General features: G+C 45.7%; 1 protein-coding gene across 7 annotated transcripts in view; it reads left to right on the top strand.

The window, feature by feature from the left end:
• Window positions 1-20,395, top strand: part of CREB5 (cAMP responsive element binding protein 5) — a 262,459-nt gene that overhangs the window by 76,253 nt on the left and 165,811 nt on the right. For 6 of the 7 annotated variants that reach the window (XM_083405042.1, XM_083405041.1, XM_083405045.1 and 3 more), the window contains exon 5: window positions 1,063-1,184. The exons of the other annotated variant lie outside the window; for it this stretch is intronic. In XM_083405042.1, the coding sequence (XP_083261168.1) occupies window positions 1,063-1,184 (122 nt within the window). The remainder of the gene's footprint in view (window positions 1-1,062; window positions 1,185-20,395) is intronic. 7 annotated transcript variants of the gene reach the window in all.

Here is a 20,395-nt window from a genome sequence, read left to right as displayed (position 1 = left end):
TGTGTGTGTACAGAAAGTATGTAGAACAGCCTTTCTCAACCTTGGATCCCCAGATGTTGTTAGACTACAACTCCCATCATCCCTGACCGTTGATCCTGCTAGCTAGGGATGATGGGAGTTTGGGTCCCCAACATATGGGGACCCAAAGTTGAGAAAGGCTGCTGTGGAGTGTGCTAGCTCCACCTCATCCTTCCCTGCCACTTAGGTTGCCTTCCAACTTATGGAGGCCGGTTCATTAGGACAAATAGGACACTGCCTCACCAGCCTTAGCATTGATTCTTCCAAGCCCCCCACCCCCGGCCTTCGTACGTACTTACAAGACCAGTGGGTGGACCTGCCTTGTCTGCTTCTTCCTCCTTAGTCTCAGTTTTATCTTGTAGAAATGAGCAGAGAAGAGGATGGTGAATTAGTTGGCTCTGCCTGTCATAGGTCATGACTGCTCTTGGCTTCCCTGCCAGTCCCAATGGGGTCACCAACCACCACTGCTTCCAGCTTCTGCCTGCCTGAAGGCGGAAGCCTCCTAAACTTGTGGACACTTCCTGATTTTCCATGAGTGCAGAAGTTTCTGCATTTCAGACAGTTGTCTTCCATGAGAAGGAGACAGTAGAAACGGGTGGAGAAGGGTAGGTTTAACATGCTCATAAACAGTGCTCATGTGTTTGTTTCCATCTTTGTAACACCTGAACAAACATTAAGAAATAGAAACAAAAATAAAGGATACAGCTTTCTTCGCCATCTTTTAAGGATAGCCTCCTTGCTTATTTTAGTTTAGGGATTTGGAAAGCACCATATATATATATATATATATATATATATATATATATATATATGCAAATAGATCTGTTCGTCTTATACTTTTAAAAACCTTTTTTTAAAAAAAACAAACACTTTATGGGAGTTGCCTCTGGTAGCCTCTGGTATAATGTACACAAAATAATGATGGCTTCTCTACGTTGGTTTTGCATCTTGTTATATTAATATGCTGAAATATATTATGTTACAATACCTTGTTCTTAACTGCAAAAAATACCCACTGCAGTTCCTTTTGATATTTCTCCTCAGACCAAACTCCGACACCAACCCGGTTCCTAAAGAACTGTGATGACGTGGGACTCTTCAATGATATAGACTGTTCCTTAGAGCATGAGTTTAGAAAGGCACAAGAAGAAGAGAACAATAAAAGGGTATGACTTTGTAGTATGGAAACATGCCCCCCCCCGCGCCCCTTCCGACATGCTGTGTGAAAGCAGAGAGAACACTATTACATGACTGAGGGGGAAGGACACACACACAACCTTTTAGACTGGAAACTAGGTGGCACTATAGATTGTGACATGTTTTTCTAGCTTGCATTAACTGCTAAAACTGAGGAGACAACCTGTGATGAAGCTACTGAAGGAGCAGACATTTACAAAGGTGATTTGAAGAGGAGGGCCACACTTAAAACAAGGGCATTTCACAAAAGGACAGAGGGGTCATATCAAGTGCTGTGGTTCAGCTCAGCAATGGAGCTTCATTCACCTCTCCTCTCCCCTGCTGCCCCCTGGGCACCCTCAAAATATGCTCCATAGGGCCCTCCAGAACAGTTTTTTGGGGTGCACAGGAAGATGAGATGAAGGGGAAGTGCTGTGCAAATTGAACTAAGTTTACAGTGATGGGGAGAATCCAGAATACACACACACACATTTGCAGTATGTGGGACTGTAACCTAAATCTCTGAACTTTCTAAAACGTATCTTCTGTGGTGGGCTTACAGATAAGGAAAGTTCATGATTTTTGCCCTTTTAATATACCTTAGAATCATAGAATTGTAGAGTTAGAAGACATCCTAAGGGTCATTTGGTCCAAACCCCTGCAATGCAGGAATCTCAGCTAAAGCATCCATGGCAGAGGACCATCCAACCTCTGCTTAAAAACCTCCAACAGAGAGTCCACAACCTCCCAAGGGAGACCGTTCCACCTTGTGTTATATCCTGTGGTTTTGTTTCTATCTTTGCCAATTTGCAGTCAAAAATAGGTTGTAGATGCCGCTGATGTATTCAAATTAATTCTAAATCAAATTTACATCAAGGAGAGAGAATTCTAATTTATAAGCACGGTAAAATTGCCCGTATTGTTTGAAAAGGATTGTGTCTATTAGCATCTTTTATTGTTTTAATTTTTACTACAATCTATAGTATTCATCCATTGGACACTATGCCAGTGCTTTGTTAGTCTGTAATGGGATTGTTTATTTCTTTCATAAAATTTATATACCACTTGATTGTAGCAAAACCCTCAACATGGTTTGCAAGAAAGATAAAACAATAAAGTTGTCACTAACAAAATGACAACCGCCATTTAAAACATACAGAAAGTTAAAACGATGTTAAATTCATACAAGCTTTCTAAACATCTGGATTGGAAGGAAGCTGCCAGTGTTGGGAAAGGGTTTGCCTGTGAGTTGGATTGCACCTGCCTGCATCTCTCCTTCCAGGTAAGTGAGCCTTTTGGGGTAGAGTAGGATTTGCTTCTGCTCTTCGTGCCTGCGGAAGAAATGCAACAGGCATTCTGCTGGGCACAGAAAGTGGAGAAATGGAAGAGGAGGAGAGCAGCAGGGAATTGGCTGGTGATTTTTGCAGCAGCTGCCTGCAGCCTGCCCCTTCCAGCCACAAAATGTGAGCACTTCCTTTGGGGTAATTGTCCACCTTCTTTAAGGACGCAGAGATCCTTTGCCACATTATCATCCAAATCATTTCCTGGGTTGGCGATGGGGAGGAATGACAAGTTTTGTCCCAGGTGACAGCTGGGGTGTGGGTCATGCCTGATATTGTTATGCTGTAGATGTTTCCTAGTTCAATGTCCCTTGGCATGGATTGCAGAAGACCTTCTGATATTGCTTTACAGTTTATGTTGGGTTATGCCTAGAGTGATTCAGATTTTTTCATATGTGCCTGAGAAGTGTTGAAGGGAAGAGAAGTGGCTTTTTAAAAACCTCAGTGACGGTACAGCCCAGGGGCGTAGGATTTCATCATAAGATGCCATGTGCTTTCATATGGTTCTACTTTCTGCTTTACCCCAAAGTCTCATGTCCCTTGGCAGATTTGGGCTGTGTGAGCCAGTGTGCTAGGCTTTCAGAAGAAGGTTCGAGGCTCTGACAGGGTCTTGAGTCCTCCTTCCTCCTTCCCAAAGCCTAGTTAACACTTTCCCAGCATTGGGAAGGAGGTGGGAGGGCTCTAGGATCCTGCCAAAGCCCTTGAACCACTTTCCCAAACCCCAGCACCTGCTTACCCTGCTTTGGGAAGGCAGCACGAAGGCGCTGGGCACCAAATTTTGGCCTTTGCACAGGGCACCGTATTACCCAGTTCTGCCACTGCTAGCACCCTCCACTCTGATTGCTCTGTTATTCAATGCTACATATGCTCATGAAATTTCACTCATCCAAGGTTTTAGATTGGATGAAGGAACTGATCTGGTGGGAAAGGATACCATCGACTATGGTATCCTGCTGGACCATTCTACTACATGTGCCAAATTGCATGTAGCAGTTTGTGTAGAATGCAAGTATTTTATTTGATTGTGGCCCCTGGCTTCCAATTATGATGTGAACCTATTTTGCCAGGTAAATACTTGCGAGCAACAAGTCAAATCAAGAATTGTATGCACATGAATGAACCAGTTCAATTTCAGTGTTTATTTTGATCATTCACCATTTATAGAAGGGATGGGGCACCAATGCTCCTCCAGATGTGGTTGGACTCCAGTTCCCATCAGCCATAATAGTCAATACAGTGGTACCTTGGGTTAAGTACTTAATTCGTTCCGGAGGTCCATTCATAACCTGAAACTGTTCTTAACCTGAAGCACCACTTTATGGGGCCTCCTGCTGCCACCGCGCCGATGGAGCACGATTTCTGTTCTCATCTTGAAGCAAAGATCTTAACCTGAAGCACTGTTTCTGGGTTTGCGGAGTCTGTAACCTGAAGCGTATGTAACTTGAGGTACCACTGTACTCATAGGAATGTTGGGCGTTGTACACAACACTTTGCACTGGCGGTTCTCAACCTGTGGGTCCGCAGATGTTGTTGGACTACAACTACCATCATCCCTGAGCTCTGGCCTTGCTAGCTAGGCGTGATGGGAGTTGTAGTCCAACAACATCTGGGGACCCACAGGTTGAGAAAGGCTGCTTTACACAGTGAATACAGCTACTTTCCTCCAGGAGCTTACAGTAGAAATGTTCAGCAGAGGGATCACAAAGGAGGGGAGGAAAGGTGGAGGCATTGATAAGGGGAGAAATGGGACAAACAAGCGCATGCTGCAACTGCCTTCCCCAGCCTGGTGCCATCCAGCTGTTTTTTTACTACAACTCCCATCATCCTCTGCTAGTGTGGCTTTTCTAGCTTTGACTGATGGGACTTTGGACAGCACCAGTTGGGAGAATACTCCCCTCACAGATGGGGAGCTCATACTCATAGATGAAAAATAGTTGCATTTGGGGCGCATAGTTCCTAGTTCCTTGCCCCAGATTCTAGTTTACTGACTATCAAGAAAATTAAAACTATAGCAAACTGTGTTTGATCATATAAAGCGAAGGCCGCCTGGCATCCCTTTGTGACCACAGCCTGTAACTGATGGCTGCACTTTGAACAGAATGTGTCACTCAGACTGGGCTGTCCCTCGCAGCAAGGTAGACAGTGACGGCAGATCAGGTTATCATCTAAGCCTCAAGCAACAGGTTTTAGGTTTACACTGGTCTGAGCATAAAGTATCCCAAGCATTTGTCATAGGTTATATTTGCAAGCACATGACCTTTCCTGCTGCTGGAGAAGAACTGCTGGCAAATTGACTCCAGGGCAATGAATGGAGGTCTAAGAGAATAAAGTCAAGGCTGGGGCGAGCAGTACTCCCTTTGCTACAAAACAACTGGACTGGCTCTGTTGAAACATCGGGGTATTAAACCTCACCTGCATCTATATGTGACAGAAAGAAAGTGCGAGTGGCGTCCAACCAGGAACTGTACAAGGTACTCTGTTTGATGTAGGGGTGTGTGTGTGTGTGTGTGTTTGTGTGTGCACATACAATGAGAGCTAGGTGTGTCTTTGAAATATATCGCACAGTAATTTACAAGTTGTTAGATGTGTCAGATGGTGATGGTGACAGCAGCAGCAGCAGTAAATAATAAATAGCAAGGATTGAGAATGAAATAGCATCTGTTCATTCCTCCACACCATGGCAAGGAACCTTATTGCCACTGCTTCCTATTGCTAGACTCCCTTGGAGATTTTGCACACTGATCTGGGAATTATTGTGACTATTGTACTCAGGAGACTATGATATGGGCAGGGGAGGGCTTTAAACTTTACGTCCACCATGGTCGCATTCAGGACCGGGTGGGAGCCTGCAACTGCTATTTACTATAAGAAACTCCATGCGATAGCTGTTTGCTTGAATAGTATCACATCTCATTTCTGCCTCGGCGCAACACTAGTAGCAGTCCTCTCCACTCCAGTCTGATTCTATGCTAACAAGTTTCAGGGGTTTATGTTTCCCAACAGCAGTTTTGCCCTGTCCCCCCAAATGGCTTAGTCAGTGCATTTGAATTAATCAGGAAATGCAGGAGAAGATATCTTGTTATATTCAAGCATTGCCACCCACTGAGATTTTGGTGGCTCTTCCCAGTGTGCCATCTGGATTGCGAGATATTCTGTAACGCTTGTGGCTGTCGCTGAGCTTTAGGAAACCTCATTCTGGAAGCACCCTTGTCGAATGTTGTCAGACTTTGTATGAACGTACAATTCCATTCTGCTTTGCCAACTAGTACATACACGCTTGTTCCAGAAGACTGTGAGTCATGCCAGTGAAAGTGATAGGAGTGTGTGTGGAGAGGGGGGGGGGTAGATTTCACTTCTAACTTGTGGTTTTTGTTAGATAATGATTCACTGTTAAGAATTCCGGAACCAGAAATACTCTAATATCTCCTTATAAGGCTGTGGTGCTAACAGTTGCCCATTAGTTGCTAGTTCTGTCTGGATGATTTTAAAATGCTGGTCATCACATTTATGAGCCAGATAGAAAATTTCAAATTCTTATAAGGGAGGAACAAACAGTAATTTGAAATATCTTTTGGAGAGAGCAGACATGGTGCCACTGTTTCCTGAGAGATTCTGGAGACTGACAAACCATTAATAAGTGATTAGAAAAATGGACTGTTGTGATAAAAATGAAGAAGGGGGATGATGAATGTATTACGTTCATAGAGCTTCTAAGCTGAAGCTGCCTTAAAGAGAAAAAAATGCTCCGGCTGTATATGTTAGGGTCATTGGCGTTATTGACTATTGATTTAGCACGAGGCATTAGGAGTTAATAGCCATCTTTCAAAAACTGTGCTGTGGTGGCATTTTGCTGTATGATTTGTTATGCACTGTAATTTGGAACCTCTCAAAATACATCAATAGAAGGTCGTTTTTAAGATTTCAGACACTTAGGCAAACCGTTTAGGATTCACTCTCCCTGCAATGCTGGTCATCAAGGAATCTGCAGTAATTCCAGTGCAGCTGCCTAGAACCTGCCTATTACGGAGGTGGTCGATGAGGAGCATTTGGAGAACATTTCTCATCAATACAGCTATGGATGTCTGTAAGGAGGCTGAAACAGAACAGAGTTGTGTGCTTACTATCATGGGGCACTTAGAGTAAGCTAGACACAGGGGCGGAGGAAGGGGAGTGTGGTGGGTGCGGGCTGCCCCGGGTGTCACCACTGAGGGTGACAAAATGCCAGGCGGCACTCACCGTGGGGCCTGCAGCGCGCCCAATCCACGCATCTCTCCTGGGAGAGACACAGTGGCTTGGGCATGCACAGGCTCCCCACTGCCCAAATGGTCTGCCAGTTGCCTCCCCCCCCCCCAGCTGAGGGTGGCTGAGTGGGAAGAGGCCCTGTGGTGCGCCCCACTCCTATGGGGGCTCACACTGCCCCTGGGCACACTGCCTCAGGCGTCCGAGCAGTTTCCTCCGCCTCTGGCTAGACAATTACTTTCTCTGAGAAAAGCAGAGAAGACACAGGAAACTCCTGATTCCTTGTTGTTGTTTAGTCATTTAGTCATGTCCGACTCTTTGTGACCCCATGGACCAGAGCACACCAGGCACTCCTGTCTTCCCCTGCCTCCCGCAGTTTGGTCAGACTCATGCTGGTAGCTTCCAGAACACTGTCCAACCATCTCGTCCTCTGTCGTCCCCTTCTCCTTGTGCCCTCCATCTTTCCCAACATCAGGGTCTTTTCCAGGGAGTCTTCTCTTCTCATGAGGTGGCCAAAGTATTGGAGCCTCAGCTTCACGATCTGTCCTTCCAGTGAGCACTCAGGGCTGATTTCCTTCAGAATGGATAGATTTGATCTTCTTGCAGTCCATGGGACTCTCAAGAGTCTCCTCCAGCACCATAATTCAAAAGCGTCAATTCTTTGGCGATCAGCCTTCTTTATGGTCCAGCTCTCACTTCCATACATCACTACTGGAAAAACCATAGCTTTAACTATACAGACCTTTGTTGGCAAGGTGATATCTCTGCTTTTTAAGATGCTGTCTAGGTTTATAAATCCAGTGTCACCAGGTGACTAAGTTATATAATTATACCATCATAACTTTGCCCTTCCAAAAGCCATGTTTCATAGCAGCTTTGCTTTGTTAGCCAAATAACTATGGAAGTGGAAGGAGGCATGTATCAGTGGAACGCATATTTGTGCGCTCCCTGCAACAGTGTGATTGAGGGAGATTTCAGGCAGAGCCCCAGCACCTGCAGCTAATTTCTAGATTAGGGAATTTTGATTGTGGTTTTTTTAAAGCATATTGACATGCTGGTGCTTTATGGTTGGCACAGGCCTAGGGAGCAGCCTTTATTGCAATAGCATTTTACTAAGATACTGCTAAGATAAGGCTCCTAAATCTTGACAGCCTTCTTTCAATGCCCTCTTTTGTCTATTAAACGCAAACTCTTCTCTCTCCCAAGCCGAGCTGTAACCTGGGTGGGTAATAGGACACTGCTGATACATTTTAGCGCAAGGTGCACTTCTGCCTTATTTATGGAGACAGACATGCAGGTTGAGGACTTAATCATACCTGATAAATCATCCTGGAAAGCCTATTAGAACCATATGCTGATTTCGCATTAATACGGGGAGTCTGTTTTCAGTCATGTAGGACAGTGTTCTGTGCTTCCCCCTCTCAGGGCTCCCCTTTCCCACCCTCCCCCTCCTCTTCCGTTCATCCTTCCACCCTTGTTTGTGAACTATTTATGTGCTTAAGTGGTATCATTTGTGTGGGGCAGGAGACGTTAATCTTAGAAGTATTGTGAATGGGAATTGGCGAAGGAGGAAATAAAAAGCCAGACTGGCTAAGCCTATTATGGGCTATAGCCATCTTTATTTAGTGGGAATTCCAAAGCTGGAGCCAAAAAAAGCCAGCGACAGGAAACACCAATAAAGGCTTCAGAAAGCAGAGGAATGGCGATTGCTCAGCATAAGGTAGTCATTTTCAGCCAGGTGGTTAGTAAAATACTGCAAAGGTTGCTGGAATCCTTCAAACCGTTGGCTTCCTCCCCTTCCTTGGGATGGATGAACCTGCCCATTTCTCTCAGTTCCTCGCTTTCCCATTCTTAAATCCATTTCTCCACATTTCTGAAGCATTTTGCAATGGGGGTGGGGTTTCAAAAATTCATCAGCATTTCAGTATGACTATTTTTTGTATAAAAACATTTTTGTACGCAATGTTGCCTAATAATACACAGTTCAGTTCCTAAATATGTTTACTCAGAGGTAAGCTCCAGTGAGATCAACAGGACTTCCTCCCATGCAATTGTGTTTAGGATCGTGGCACAAATGAACTGATTGCTCAGAGATCTTTTTAAAAATTACCATTGACAAAATCCTTTCCATCTCCTTTGAATTATTTTGCCAGCTCTCAGTGCACTCTGTGTGATGTGCGGCACAACCCTCTGTACGCTTACTAAGAAGTAAATCTTTCTGAATTCAAGGGGCTTTAATAAGTTTGCGATTGCAGTCGTGGCATTATTATTTGCTTATAAATCTACTTGCTGCTTAAACGAATGGAGAAAGACAGAGGATTCCAGTTGCTGTGTCAACTGGATTTGTTTCACCTTATACAGGCTGCCCCAATCTATTCTAAGCCTCCCTCAGGATATCCGGGGCTTTTGCAATTGGGCCTTGCTTCCTAGTCCCAAAAGGCATGTTTCCTTTCTGCAGAAGAAATGTTGTTGTTGATGAGGACATATACAGCGAGTAACTGAAGCCTTATTTACCTAGGGATCCATTAGCCACGCCATCCCCTGGACCTCGGAGGGAACAAAAGTACCAGGAAAGCAAAATCTTCTTTGGAGAAAAAGAGTTTATTGAGATCTGAGCACAGAGTCAAGGTCTGTACTCAGAGACAGCCTGCTGGTTAGTTCCTAGAAATACACTGGCTGTAAAGCAAGACACTTCAGCAGACTTTCTTATACCCCCAGACTTCCCCAATCGGCTAGCAAATATTGCTTGCTTAACACATTTTATTGCTTGCTAGATATTCCTGTCTTTCTGCTAAGCCAAGCACTCCCTCCCACCTCCTTGTACACGTGTTCGCTAGCTAAGCATTCCCTTCGTACCTCTTCTTATCTAAAGCAGAAGTAAAGCAGGAAACATCTTGCTAGTGGTTTTTAGTTGACAGCAGTTTTTGGCTAGGCAGGAAGCGACCTTCTGACCTGTAGCTAGCATCAGCAGTTTCAAGTAGCTGGTTAGGCAGAAAACGACCTCCTGACCTGTCTGATTTAGACTTTGCAAATAACTGCATTTTTGGGCTGTTTTGACCATCCTAGCAGAGTGCAGGAATTTACTATGTGTAGATAATATTTGAGAGCAACAGAATAAAATATTGAGAAGAAACCTTTCCCATCTCCCTTTACTCCGTCCTCTTCTTTTGAACAATCTATTACTTAGATTCGTTCTGGGGTAGGGGTCTATATTCTCTCATTACAGCAATCACGCGAGGTCCCATCATGCGAGACATCATCTTTTTCATCATATGTTGCAGGCATTGCATTAAGCAGGGTATACAGAAGCAGAAAAGCAATAGAAGCATTATTGGGCCTATTCTCCCCACAAATACGATACCGTTCATGCCAACAGAAATACGAGAGCATCCATATGACAAGGGCGGTACATATCACTCCTACCCACCAAACCCAATATCTCCATGGTTCCTCCCACCAATATTCAGGGGGTGTGCTCATTGTTGAAGAGCCCACTGATATTTGTGCCCGACTACCTGTTGAGCCTCAAGGATGAGAGCCCACCGGTGAGCTGATGCTCCCACTATGTGGGTCAATTTTTCTATTAGCCCTGTTGGGTGGATTGAACTCTCGTGCTGCCTCCCTAGTGACCAGAGCATATGGAAGCTGAAATCCTGGGGTGGCAATTCTTACTGGCACTTGTTTAGTAATTTCAATGCACACCTGGCTCAGGCTCCCATCTATCACCTGGGTTAAGAGTAGGACCTGGTCTATCAAATGAGGTTGGTACAGTGCTCTACCTTCCAGATAACAGTTGACTACCCTCCCACAACAGCAAGAGCGGTACAGAACTAGATAGATTTCGATCGTCTCTACAGCTTCCCGTAAGAGCACTGTCCACGCATGCTGGTCAGTGGTGTGGGAGAGGAGCCACAACGGGGCAGTGGGGTGTCTCAACACGGTAATCTCATCAAATCCCAGTTTCCAATAGCCATAGAGCACACCATCTCTTACCACCGGTAAGACGAACCAGTCGTAGCAGAGGCCAGCAGGCCAATAGGGTTGGTATGGTTCGGTAGGGTCAGGGCAATAAGACATAGAGCAAGTCAATAAAGAAAATAAGAGAGAAAAGAGAAAGTCTTTGTAACTGTCCTTGTGATGATTAGTCGCAGGATCTCGTTGCCCGTGGCCTAACGCTTTTTCCTGGTAGCGTCAGACACAAGGTGATGATCAACTTCAGAGGGTCAGCGGGATTTCTTTTGCAAGTCCAGACACCCTTCTTCAGATGCGTGTGATGTACCCAGGGGATCACCTCGACTACTTTCACTGCAGTTAGGGATGAGGGGGTCGCCAGACGCTGTCACTCAGAGGGACTGGTGAACCGGCTCAGCGAGACTGCCACGGGACTGCAGGTGTACGCTTGAGGGAATACCTGGAAAGAAAGCAAACACACACAACAAACACAGGGATTGCACTTGTTCTTGGGTGATGTGATCTCCCATCTGCCCAAACCGGCGGGGATGCCTCGGACGAAAGGGGTTGGCCTGCCATATAGAAGTTCAAAGGGTGATAGTTCTCAGTCTCTTGGTTGGCGCACAGGGCACATTTTGGGATATAGCAGCAGTTAGTTATAGCAGCAGTTAGTTGAGGTAGAATATTCTCCCAAGGTGCGCCTTAGCAGCTGGGCCTCCCAAATGGGTGGACTCGTGGTAATTCTTTACAATTGTGCTGGCCAGATGTTGGGGCACAAAAACACGGCTGTCCGGTCCTTCCTGGAGCGTTGCTCCTTCTTGGCTGGTCCACTGCTGTTCATCAAGGGTGTAACGTGGTTCCACATCGTCTGGAGTGAGTTCTGGTACCAATATCAAAAGTCCCGGTGGTGCCTCTAAATTGGCTGGAGAACAAATGTCTACGTTGGGGGCGCTGCCTGCGGGCGCCCCTCCCATCCAATTCTTCACCGTGCGTAGAGATATCAGCAAGGCGGTCGTCACTGGAGGGGATCTTCAGGATGCTGAGACACAGTCCAATCTGAAGCAGCTTTCTTATGTGGTGGACCCAAGGGGTGGTGCCAGCGACCTTCACAGCTGTGGGTGTGGAGAGCAGATGGGCCCTTCCAGCACGGCGGCAGTGGTGCCTGGGACCAGTCTCATCCACACCTCGTCACCTGGCTCAAACTGGTCATGCAAGAAGTTCGGGCCTGGGTTGAGAGAGAAAATCTCGAGAGAGAGACTGTACATAATTGTTCAATTCCACATCTTGAGCAGGGATAGGTGAAAGCATGCACACATAAGGAACCGGTCTCCCAAACATCACTTCAAAAGGGTGACAAGTGAATACGTTTCAATGGGAGGCTACAGACTCTAAGCAAAGCCAAGGGCAACATGGACACCCAATTAGACCCTGTTTCTTGGGTCAATGGTTTTTTTTTCAAAGTCCTGTTCATCCTTTCCTCTTTTCCAGAACTTTGGGGCCTATATGCGGTACCCACCATCTTCCTTCTTCACTGGCAACAGTGGGGTGTTTCACTGTGATTGGCATTGTTTCAAGATTCCATGTTGAAGCAATCGCTTCAAATGCACCCACACTCCTTCAGCTGCCTGTCGTGGGATGGGGTATTGGTTTTTATCTTTCGCCCATAGTCCAGGGTCAACATCATGAGGCAGGCTAACAGGGAGGATTCCCTCCTCTTCTTTTACCATCATCAAGCACCAATGGTCTCTCAGGGGCATTTCTAAAGAAAACTCTCCTGCTGGTCCAGTTGTCATCATTACTTCCCCCATTGGTTGGAAGGAAATCTGGGCTTGTAATTTTGTTAACAAGTCTTGGCCCAATAAAGGAATGGGACACTCTGGTATATACAAAAAATTGTGCTGGACTACTTGGCCACCTAGGCAGCAGGTAACAGACTGCAAAAAACGGGGCCTTTTGTGATTTACCTGTGGCCCCAATTATATTAACCACTTGGTTTGTGGGTTTTGTTACAGGCACAGGTAAGACTGAGTGGGCAGCTCCCTTGTTCACCTTCTCCTACCTGTAATAAGGTAGCTAGGTTAAGGGCTGTGGTAACCTGAAACTTCAGGCGTGAATGTAATAACAGCATCTGGCACTTCCTCATTTTCGCTTGTGATAGGAAATAGGTGCCTTTCATGTCAAGTAAGGCTGGGACTGCATGTGGAGTCACACAGGTGGTGTCCTGTCCAAACGTGAATTTTATCTGCCTTCGTGAGTAGGGTGGCCACTGCCACAATCGCTTTCATACAGGGGGGGGGCAATCTCTGTTCTGTTGGGGTTAGCTTCTCTGACAAGTATGCGACGGGTTGCTGCCAATTTTTCAGTTTCTGGCATAAGACTCCCTTGGCTACCCCCTGGTCTTCATCTATGAACAGCGTAAAAGGCTTCTTGGGGTTTGGATGCCAAGCACTGGGGCTTGTTGTCACTTTGAGATCCTGAAAAGCCTGCTGCTGTTCCCTGCCCCATATAAAAGGATCCTTCTCTATTCCCTAGTTGACTCATGCAGGGGCCAAGCAATGCTTCTGTAATTAGTAGTGAGTCCAGGAGATATTGTTCATCATCATAAGTGGGATTATAGGTTTAAAAAAAAAAAAAATCCCTTCAAACAATTTTACGATCTTTGCTGGATTCTCCTCAAAAGAGGGGTTCTGATTTCTCCAATTACAAACATCTGCACTTGAAAAGGGTATATGCTGGACCGTGTAGGTCTGTGGTGCCTTCGCTTGTTCAGCTTGGGACAGGGGCTGGTGGATCATAAACCCTCTGAAGGGGCATTTCTCCAGTTGCCTGATCCTTCCTGGTTTTCTCATACTATCTGTGAGACATAACTCTCTTCGCCGCCTGTCCCCACTTACGTTGCCATCTCTTCCTCTTTTCAGGGGTGCAGCATTCTGCTGCCTCAACTAACAAGGGGCTTACATCCAACTTCTTCCTCAAATGGCTTTACAAACTCCTTTAGTCTCTTTTTCTGTCTTTCTGTCCACATTTTCTTTCCTTGATTCATATCATCTAGTGTCTTCCTAAACTCTTCGTTATCTTCCTCATCTTCCTCTTCTTCCGTCTCACTATCCTCCTTCGCAGGTCCTCCTCCCCCCTACACCAGCACCTCCCTGTGCTTCTTGATCTTGGCCTGGGGGGGGGGGGGGGTTTGGAGGGGCTGTTGGTGGAGTGTAAGGTGGTGGCTTAATCACTCCCCCTCCTCATCTTCTGGGTCTTCTAACACCAGAGGCTTCACTGTACAAATCCTGTTCTGTGTGTTGCTGTCACAGCAAGACTTTAGCCATGGTAGATTCTTTCTTTACATTGGTCTTCCATGTAGAGATATAGGGGATCTGGTCTGGGTGGACATTTAATATATTTTGCCACAGGGGGTTGATTTGCCACAGGGGGTTGATTAATTGCAAATCAAAGCCACGCAGTTCTCTGGGTTGGCAAGTCCACCTCACATAAAGTTTTGAGTCTCTGTTTTTTCAATGTGAACCATCACTCTTCGTGGCTGTTTTCCAGTTATTAAAAAAGCATTCCAGAGGAATACATTGGCTTGCTCCAGACCCTATTTTTTTTTTTTTTTTTTTTTTTCTTTTCAGATACTCCGCACCTGACTGGGCTGTAAATTCTTTCACAGTTCACACGATACAGATTGTGGTCTGCACGAGGTCGCCCTGGCAGAAAACGCACAACCCTGCAATCGCTCGGCCAAGGGGAGCGCTAGGCCCCGACCCACACTTGACAACAATTCAGTCACTGGAGTATCTGACACACAACATGTCAACAAAACACTCAATTCCCTCTGCCCCATTCCCTTTCCCAAACCTTTACCAATTCCTTTCCTGGTGGCATTCTTACTGCCGGGCACTCTACTGCCAACTACCAGGTGAGGCTGATCAGGCCTCTGGCCCTTTCCCTCGGGCCCCTAGCCCTTTCCCTCGGGCTTACCTTTCTCCGCTGCGGACCTGTCCCCTCGGCGCCGTTCTGTCCTCTTGTTCTCCCTCAACTAGATGTCTCCGCTCCAGGACGGTGTGGCAATCTCCCCCTACAAACTGGCAGGGTGTGCACCGGAAATGCGAACGCCGATTGGAGCTGTTCACCTTAGTTGAGCCTGGCCCTCCGGTCCGTATTTGGGGAGGGGGCTGATCCCGGACGAGCCCCCAAAGAAATGAAGCCTTATTTACCTAGGGATCCATTAGCCACGCCATCCCCTGGACCTCGGAGGGAACAAAAGTACCAGGAAAGCAAAATCTTCTTTGGAGAAAAAGAGTTTATTGAGATCTGAGCACAGAGTCAAGGTCTGTACTCAGAGACAGCCTGCTGGTTAGTTCCTAGAAATACACTGGCTGTAAAGCAAGACACTTCAGCAGACTTTCTTATACCCCCAGACTTCCCCAATCGGCTAGCAAATATTGCTTGCTTAACACATTTTATTGCTTGCTAGATATTCCTGTCTTTCTGCTAAGCCAAGCACTCCCTCCCACCTCCTTGTACACGTGTTCGCTAGCTAAGCATTCCCTTCGTACCTCTTCTTATCTAAAGCAGAAGTAAAGCAGGAAACATCTTGCTAGTGGTTTTTAGTTGACAGCAGTTTTTGGCTAGGCAGGAAGCGACCTTCTGACCTGTAGCTAGCATCAGCAGTTTCAAGTAGCTGGTTAGGCAGAAAACGACCTCCTGACCTGTCTGATTTAGACTTTGCAAATAACTGCATTTTTGGGCTGTTTTGACCATCCTAGCAGAGTGCAGGAATTTACTATGTGTAGATAATATTTGAGAGCAACAGAATAAAATATTGAGAAGAAACCTTTCCCATCTCCCTTTATAACTACAAGAGTTAATCCCACAATGCAGGCCCTTAATTTGTGCCTCAAGGTCAAAGGAAAAGAAAACAGAAACAATATAGGAGGCATAAATCCACTAAAGCAGGAACAGCCCCCTAGTAAAGTAGAGGATCTAGATTTGATATGTTAGGTATTAGTGGCAGCTAACAATGGGATACTGATCATCCCGTCTTAAGCCCTTTATGTTGCTTTAGTGAAAGAATGCCCTTTTCATGGCCTCTCCAAGCACTGCAAGACATGTGTGTGGAAATTAATGTACTGGTTATTGCTGTTGCTTGTAAAAAAAGACTGTTCCGTAAGAAAACAACTGATCCCTCTAACATTTGTTACTTCATATACACCTTAGCTATTGTCAGAAAACAGGGTGAATTTGTACATGCTGCTAAGGAGTCCAAACTGCTGCAACCTGCAGCCTCTCCAGTCCTGCCCTGTGTCCTGTGCCCCGTGGGACGTAGGTGGCGCTGTGGTCTAAACCACTGAGCCCCTTGGGCCAGTGATCAGAAAGTCGGCAGTTCTAATCCCCGCGACAGAGTGAGCTCCCGTTGCTCTGTCCCAGCTCCTGCCAACCTAGCAGTTTGAAAGCACACCAGTGCAAGTAGATAAATAGGTACTGGTGTGGCGGGAAGGTAAATGGCATTTTCGTGTGCCTTGGCTTCCACCACAGTGTCCTGTTGCACCAGAAGCGGTTTAGTCCTGATGGCCACATGACCTGAAAAGCTGTCTGTGGACAAACGCCGGCTCCCTCGGCCTGAAAAGGAGTTGAGCGCTGCAACCCCATAGTCACCTTTGACTTAACCATCCAGGGGTCCTTTACCTTTACCTTTTACCTGCTGTGGTGTAGCGTCTGTATCCAGCACCCAGGGCAAAGTACAAAAGAGTCTGGGCACCACAACTCACCTGTAGTGCACCCACAGGAATCTCCGTAGGCTGGCAAAAAGACAGTTGAAAATATATATACATACAAATAAAGCTGTATTCGGTGGATGAAAGGATATATGATGTCTGACATGATTGAGAATCGCAGAGCCAGAGACGAAGAATTTTAAAGTGTTAAAATCGAGATGTGGAAAATATGGAAACAACGAGGAGAGGCGGGACTGAGATTTGGAGATATGCTTCAATCTCCAGACTATGGGAAGTCCCGAAAAATCAATAATTATAATTTGGATGCTAATTTGGTCTTTTTTATTTTAGTTTTTTATTTTAATTGGATTATGATTTGATATGTTAATTGGATTTTTTTTATTGGAAAATTAATAAAAATGATTTAACAATAACGAAAAGAAAAAGGAATCTCCTTAGGCCAGGCCAAGGAGCCGGTGCGCTGCCACCCAAGGCTTGTGTGGCTGCTTCCGCATCCACGCCAGGCATGCCAGTGGCACCCTGCCGTGCCTTGTGGCTGCCTGCTCCAATCCAGGGACCTTGCCTGGTGGCTCTGCAGTGGGCCTGGGGCAGGAGGGAGCTGGGAGCCTCCTAGAGCAGCAACAACATGGCATACACAGCAGCAGCCATGGCACGAGAAGCTTGTGGTGCACTGTTCAGAGGTGTTGAAGGAGGAGGGTGTAATAAATGAAAATCTGCCCTTATTCCCTTATGGGGGACACAAGAGCCCTTATAGAGTCCTTTGTAGGTTCTCCATCGGTCGGAGGAAAAAACAGAGGCCAACCAGAGAATATTGAGAAGCAAAGCAGTTTGCAAGCCTGATCTTTATTGAACTGTTGCAACAGGGTGCCCCCTTCACACACAGGAGAAGGTGGAGGACCCAAAACTCAGGTGTGTCCACCCTTATATAGACATTTTAAATTGCCCGCCTTGGAGTCAAAGACCACCCCCAGATGCATCATACCTACATCACAGAAAGGGCGGGCTAAAGCAGAAATCTGAGTGGGTTGTTTACCTCATAATCTGAGTGGGTTGTTTACCTCCTGTCTGGCAAGTTACCTGTTAATGTTTACTGGATTGATACCTTGGGGAGCTGGGCTTTTGTAATGATAAGTACTTAGTTCCCGAGCCAAGTCACAGGCTCACCCTATTCATACACAGACATACCCTTAAACAGGATTTGTGAAGGAGAAGACAATGGGGAGGCTCCACCATTTGACCTTACAGAGAAAACACCTGGTCAGCCTGGGAGTCAAAATGGCTCCATGGCTGCTCTCCTGTGCAGCTTCAGACATGTGGCCTATATATCTATGTACGTGTTTGCTCGGTACATTTATGAACCTTTATTATATACATAAGACCTTAATTTATTTATTTCAAGGGCATACGGAAGGGGCTCCACCCCAGCAAACCCGCCCTCCACTTGCAGCCAATCCAGTTGCCCAAGAGAGGCACACTCTGTGTTGCAGAACAAGAAAAGGGAGCCATCTTTCTTCCCAGTCTCTTGGCAGCCCAGATGCGCCCTTCTGAACGTGTGCCCGTAGCAGTGGCCCCTGCTGCCCGCCCCCATGCTACACCTCTGCTGCCCTGCATTACTTCATATAGTCAGCAAACCCCACGACACTTACTTATAGCAGAGGTGAGCAACATTTGAGCACATTTGGTCCATCAAAACACTGTCCCTCACTCATGCTGGTGCCCTGAGTCAGCTCTCTTGAATTTGGCAGGAGACGAGTTAGGGCGGAATTCCTTGCAGAAAAGCCTTTTCAGAGCAGATAGGGAGACCGTTATCAGTTTTCCTTGAGAGAATTTCCCCTGGTTCTTGGCTTGTTCCCAAAGGAGCGTTGTAATCTTTAAAAGATTATAGTGCACAATGAAGGGGCATAATTATTAACTAGAACTGGAGGAACTATCAGTGTGAAGAAGGACAGTATTAGCATTCCTCCTCTGTTCTGGCATCCATCCACTTCAATCTCGCAGTGACAGGATGCCCTCCTGGAAGTGGGCAATCGCTAAAACAAAGCTGAGCAAAATATCTATATTGCCTTTAAAAACAAACGCTCTCTTGTGTATGATTTAGACGATTGCTCAGGGGGGGGGGGGAATGGATGCATCAATACTGTGCTGCCACCAGGATTAAATTATTATCACTCAAAAAAGTTCCCCCTCTTAAGCCATTCAAGGTTAAGCTATTTTGAGAACATTTGTGTGTAGAGAAACTAATAAGCTTTTTTTTTAAAAAAAAAAAGAAAGTGGCAAAAGACTTCATTTAAAACCCGAACTTACCGTATTTTTTGCTCTATAAGACGCACCAGACCTTAAGAGGCACCTAGTTTTTGGAAGAGGAAAACAAGAAAAAAAATATTCTGAATCTCAGAAGCCAGAACAACAAAAGGGATCGCTGGACAGCGAAAGCAGCGATCCCTCTTGCTGTTCTGGCTTCTGGGATAGCTGCGCAGCCTGCACTCGCTCCATAAGACGCACACACATTTTCCCTTACTTTTTAAGAGGGAAAAAGTGAGTCTTATAGAGCAAAAAATACAGTAATTTCTGTACTTTTCCTTTTTCAATTGAAAAGTGGGCAATTCAAAGATGCTATAATTTTTTTTAAAAAAATGATGGTAATAGATGCCATTTAATTTTTCTTCACATACTTGCAAGATTCTTATTTTTTGTAGGTTTCACCCTCCCCCACATATTTTTGATCCGCCAGCTTTGATTTGCATACACGACATTCTAATTACCTCTCCAAGGCCAACCAGTTCTGGATGTTTTAAATCCAAGTTGCAAATTTTGAAGGAAGCGTCTTTTAAAACAACTCTGGACCTTTATACATTTGGCTACAATAAAGGTGCATTTCCTGTGCATTTCTTCGAAGCAGATCTGGCAATAACCATAATTTAGGGAAGCGTGAAGTTGTTTCACATTGATACTGCCATGTAAACCCATGCAAGGTGAGAGATTCATGTCCATAGTCTTGTCGTTTGGAAGCAATGCTATAAATCTCCCTGCTGGTCTTGAGTGTGGATACCTCTGTAGGAGTTATAGTAACAGAAAAATCAGCATAATGTAATGGTCTGGGGAGCTCAGCTCCTCTTTAGAAGCATTAGCCATGTTTACTGTTTATTTGTATTTGGAAAAATTGTACCCCAAAGTTTTCAATTCACAAACAGCATGAAAAAAGAATCTGTCAAGAAACTATATTTATGATGAAAAACTCAAATGTAAGAATTCTGTCTCGATCATTGATTGAATTACACAGGATTAACTATGTGAAGTTGGGACGCAGGTGGCGCTGTGGGTAAAACCTCAGTGCCTAGGACTTGCCGATCGCATGGTCAGCGGTTCGAATCCCCGTGGCGGGGTGAGCTCCCGTCGTTCGGTTCCAGCGCCTGCCAACCTAGCAGTTCGAAAGCACTCTTAAGTTCAAGTAGATAAATAGGTACCGCTTTATAGCGGGAAGGTAAACGGCGTTTCCGTGTGTGGCTCTGGCTCGCCAGAGCAGCTTCGTCATGCTGGCCACGTGACCCGGAAGTGTCTTCGGACAGCATTGGCCCTCGGCCTCTTTGAGTGAGATGGGCGCACAACCCTAGAGTCGGACACGACTGGCCCGTACGGGCAGGGGTACCTTTACCTTTTAACTATGTGAAAGGGGGGGAAAGCCAGTTCTTTTAGTCTTAACCGAAGCAAGAGAGATCTATACTGCATTGGGGTTCGGTTCACAGTTTGCTAAGAGGAAAGTGAAATGATACTGTTGCTAAAGAAATGGATATGGAACTTGTGATATTTCATATTTATAGTTGGCTGGTGAACACAGCTTTTTTATGAGCTGGTGGAATTCAAAAGGTCAGAGTGTGATGGATCCTTTGTGGACATTCTATCAAAGCTCTATTGGTCCACAGACATAGGCCAATGAGTTTT

Source organism: Podarcis tiliguerta (assembly GCF_965153285.1).
Source record: "Podarcis tiliguerta genome assembly, chromosome: 12".
NCBI lineage: Eukaryota > Metazoa > Chordata > Lepidosauria > Squamata > Lacertidae > Podarcis > Podarcis tiliguerta.
This window is presented reverse-complemented; position numbering and strand designations above follow the sequence as displayed.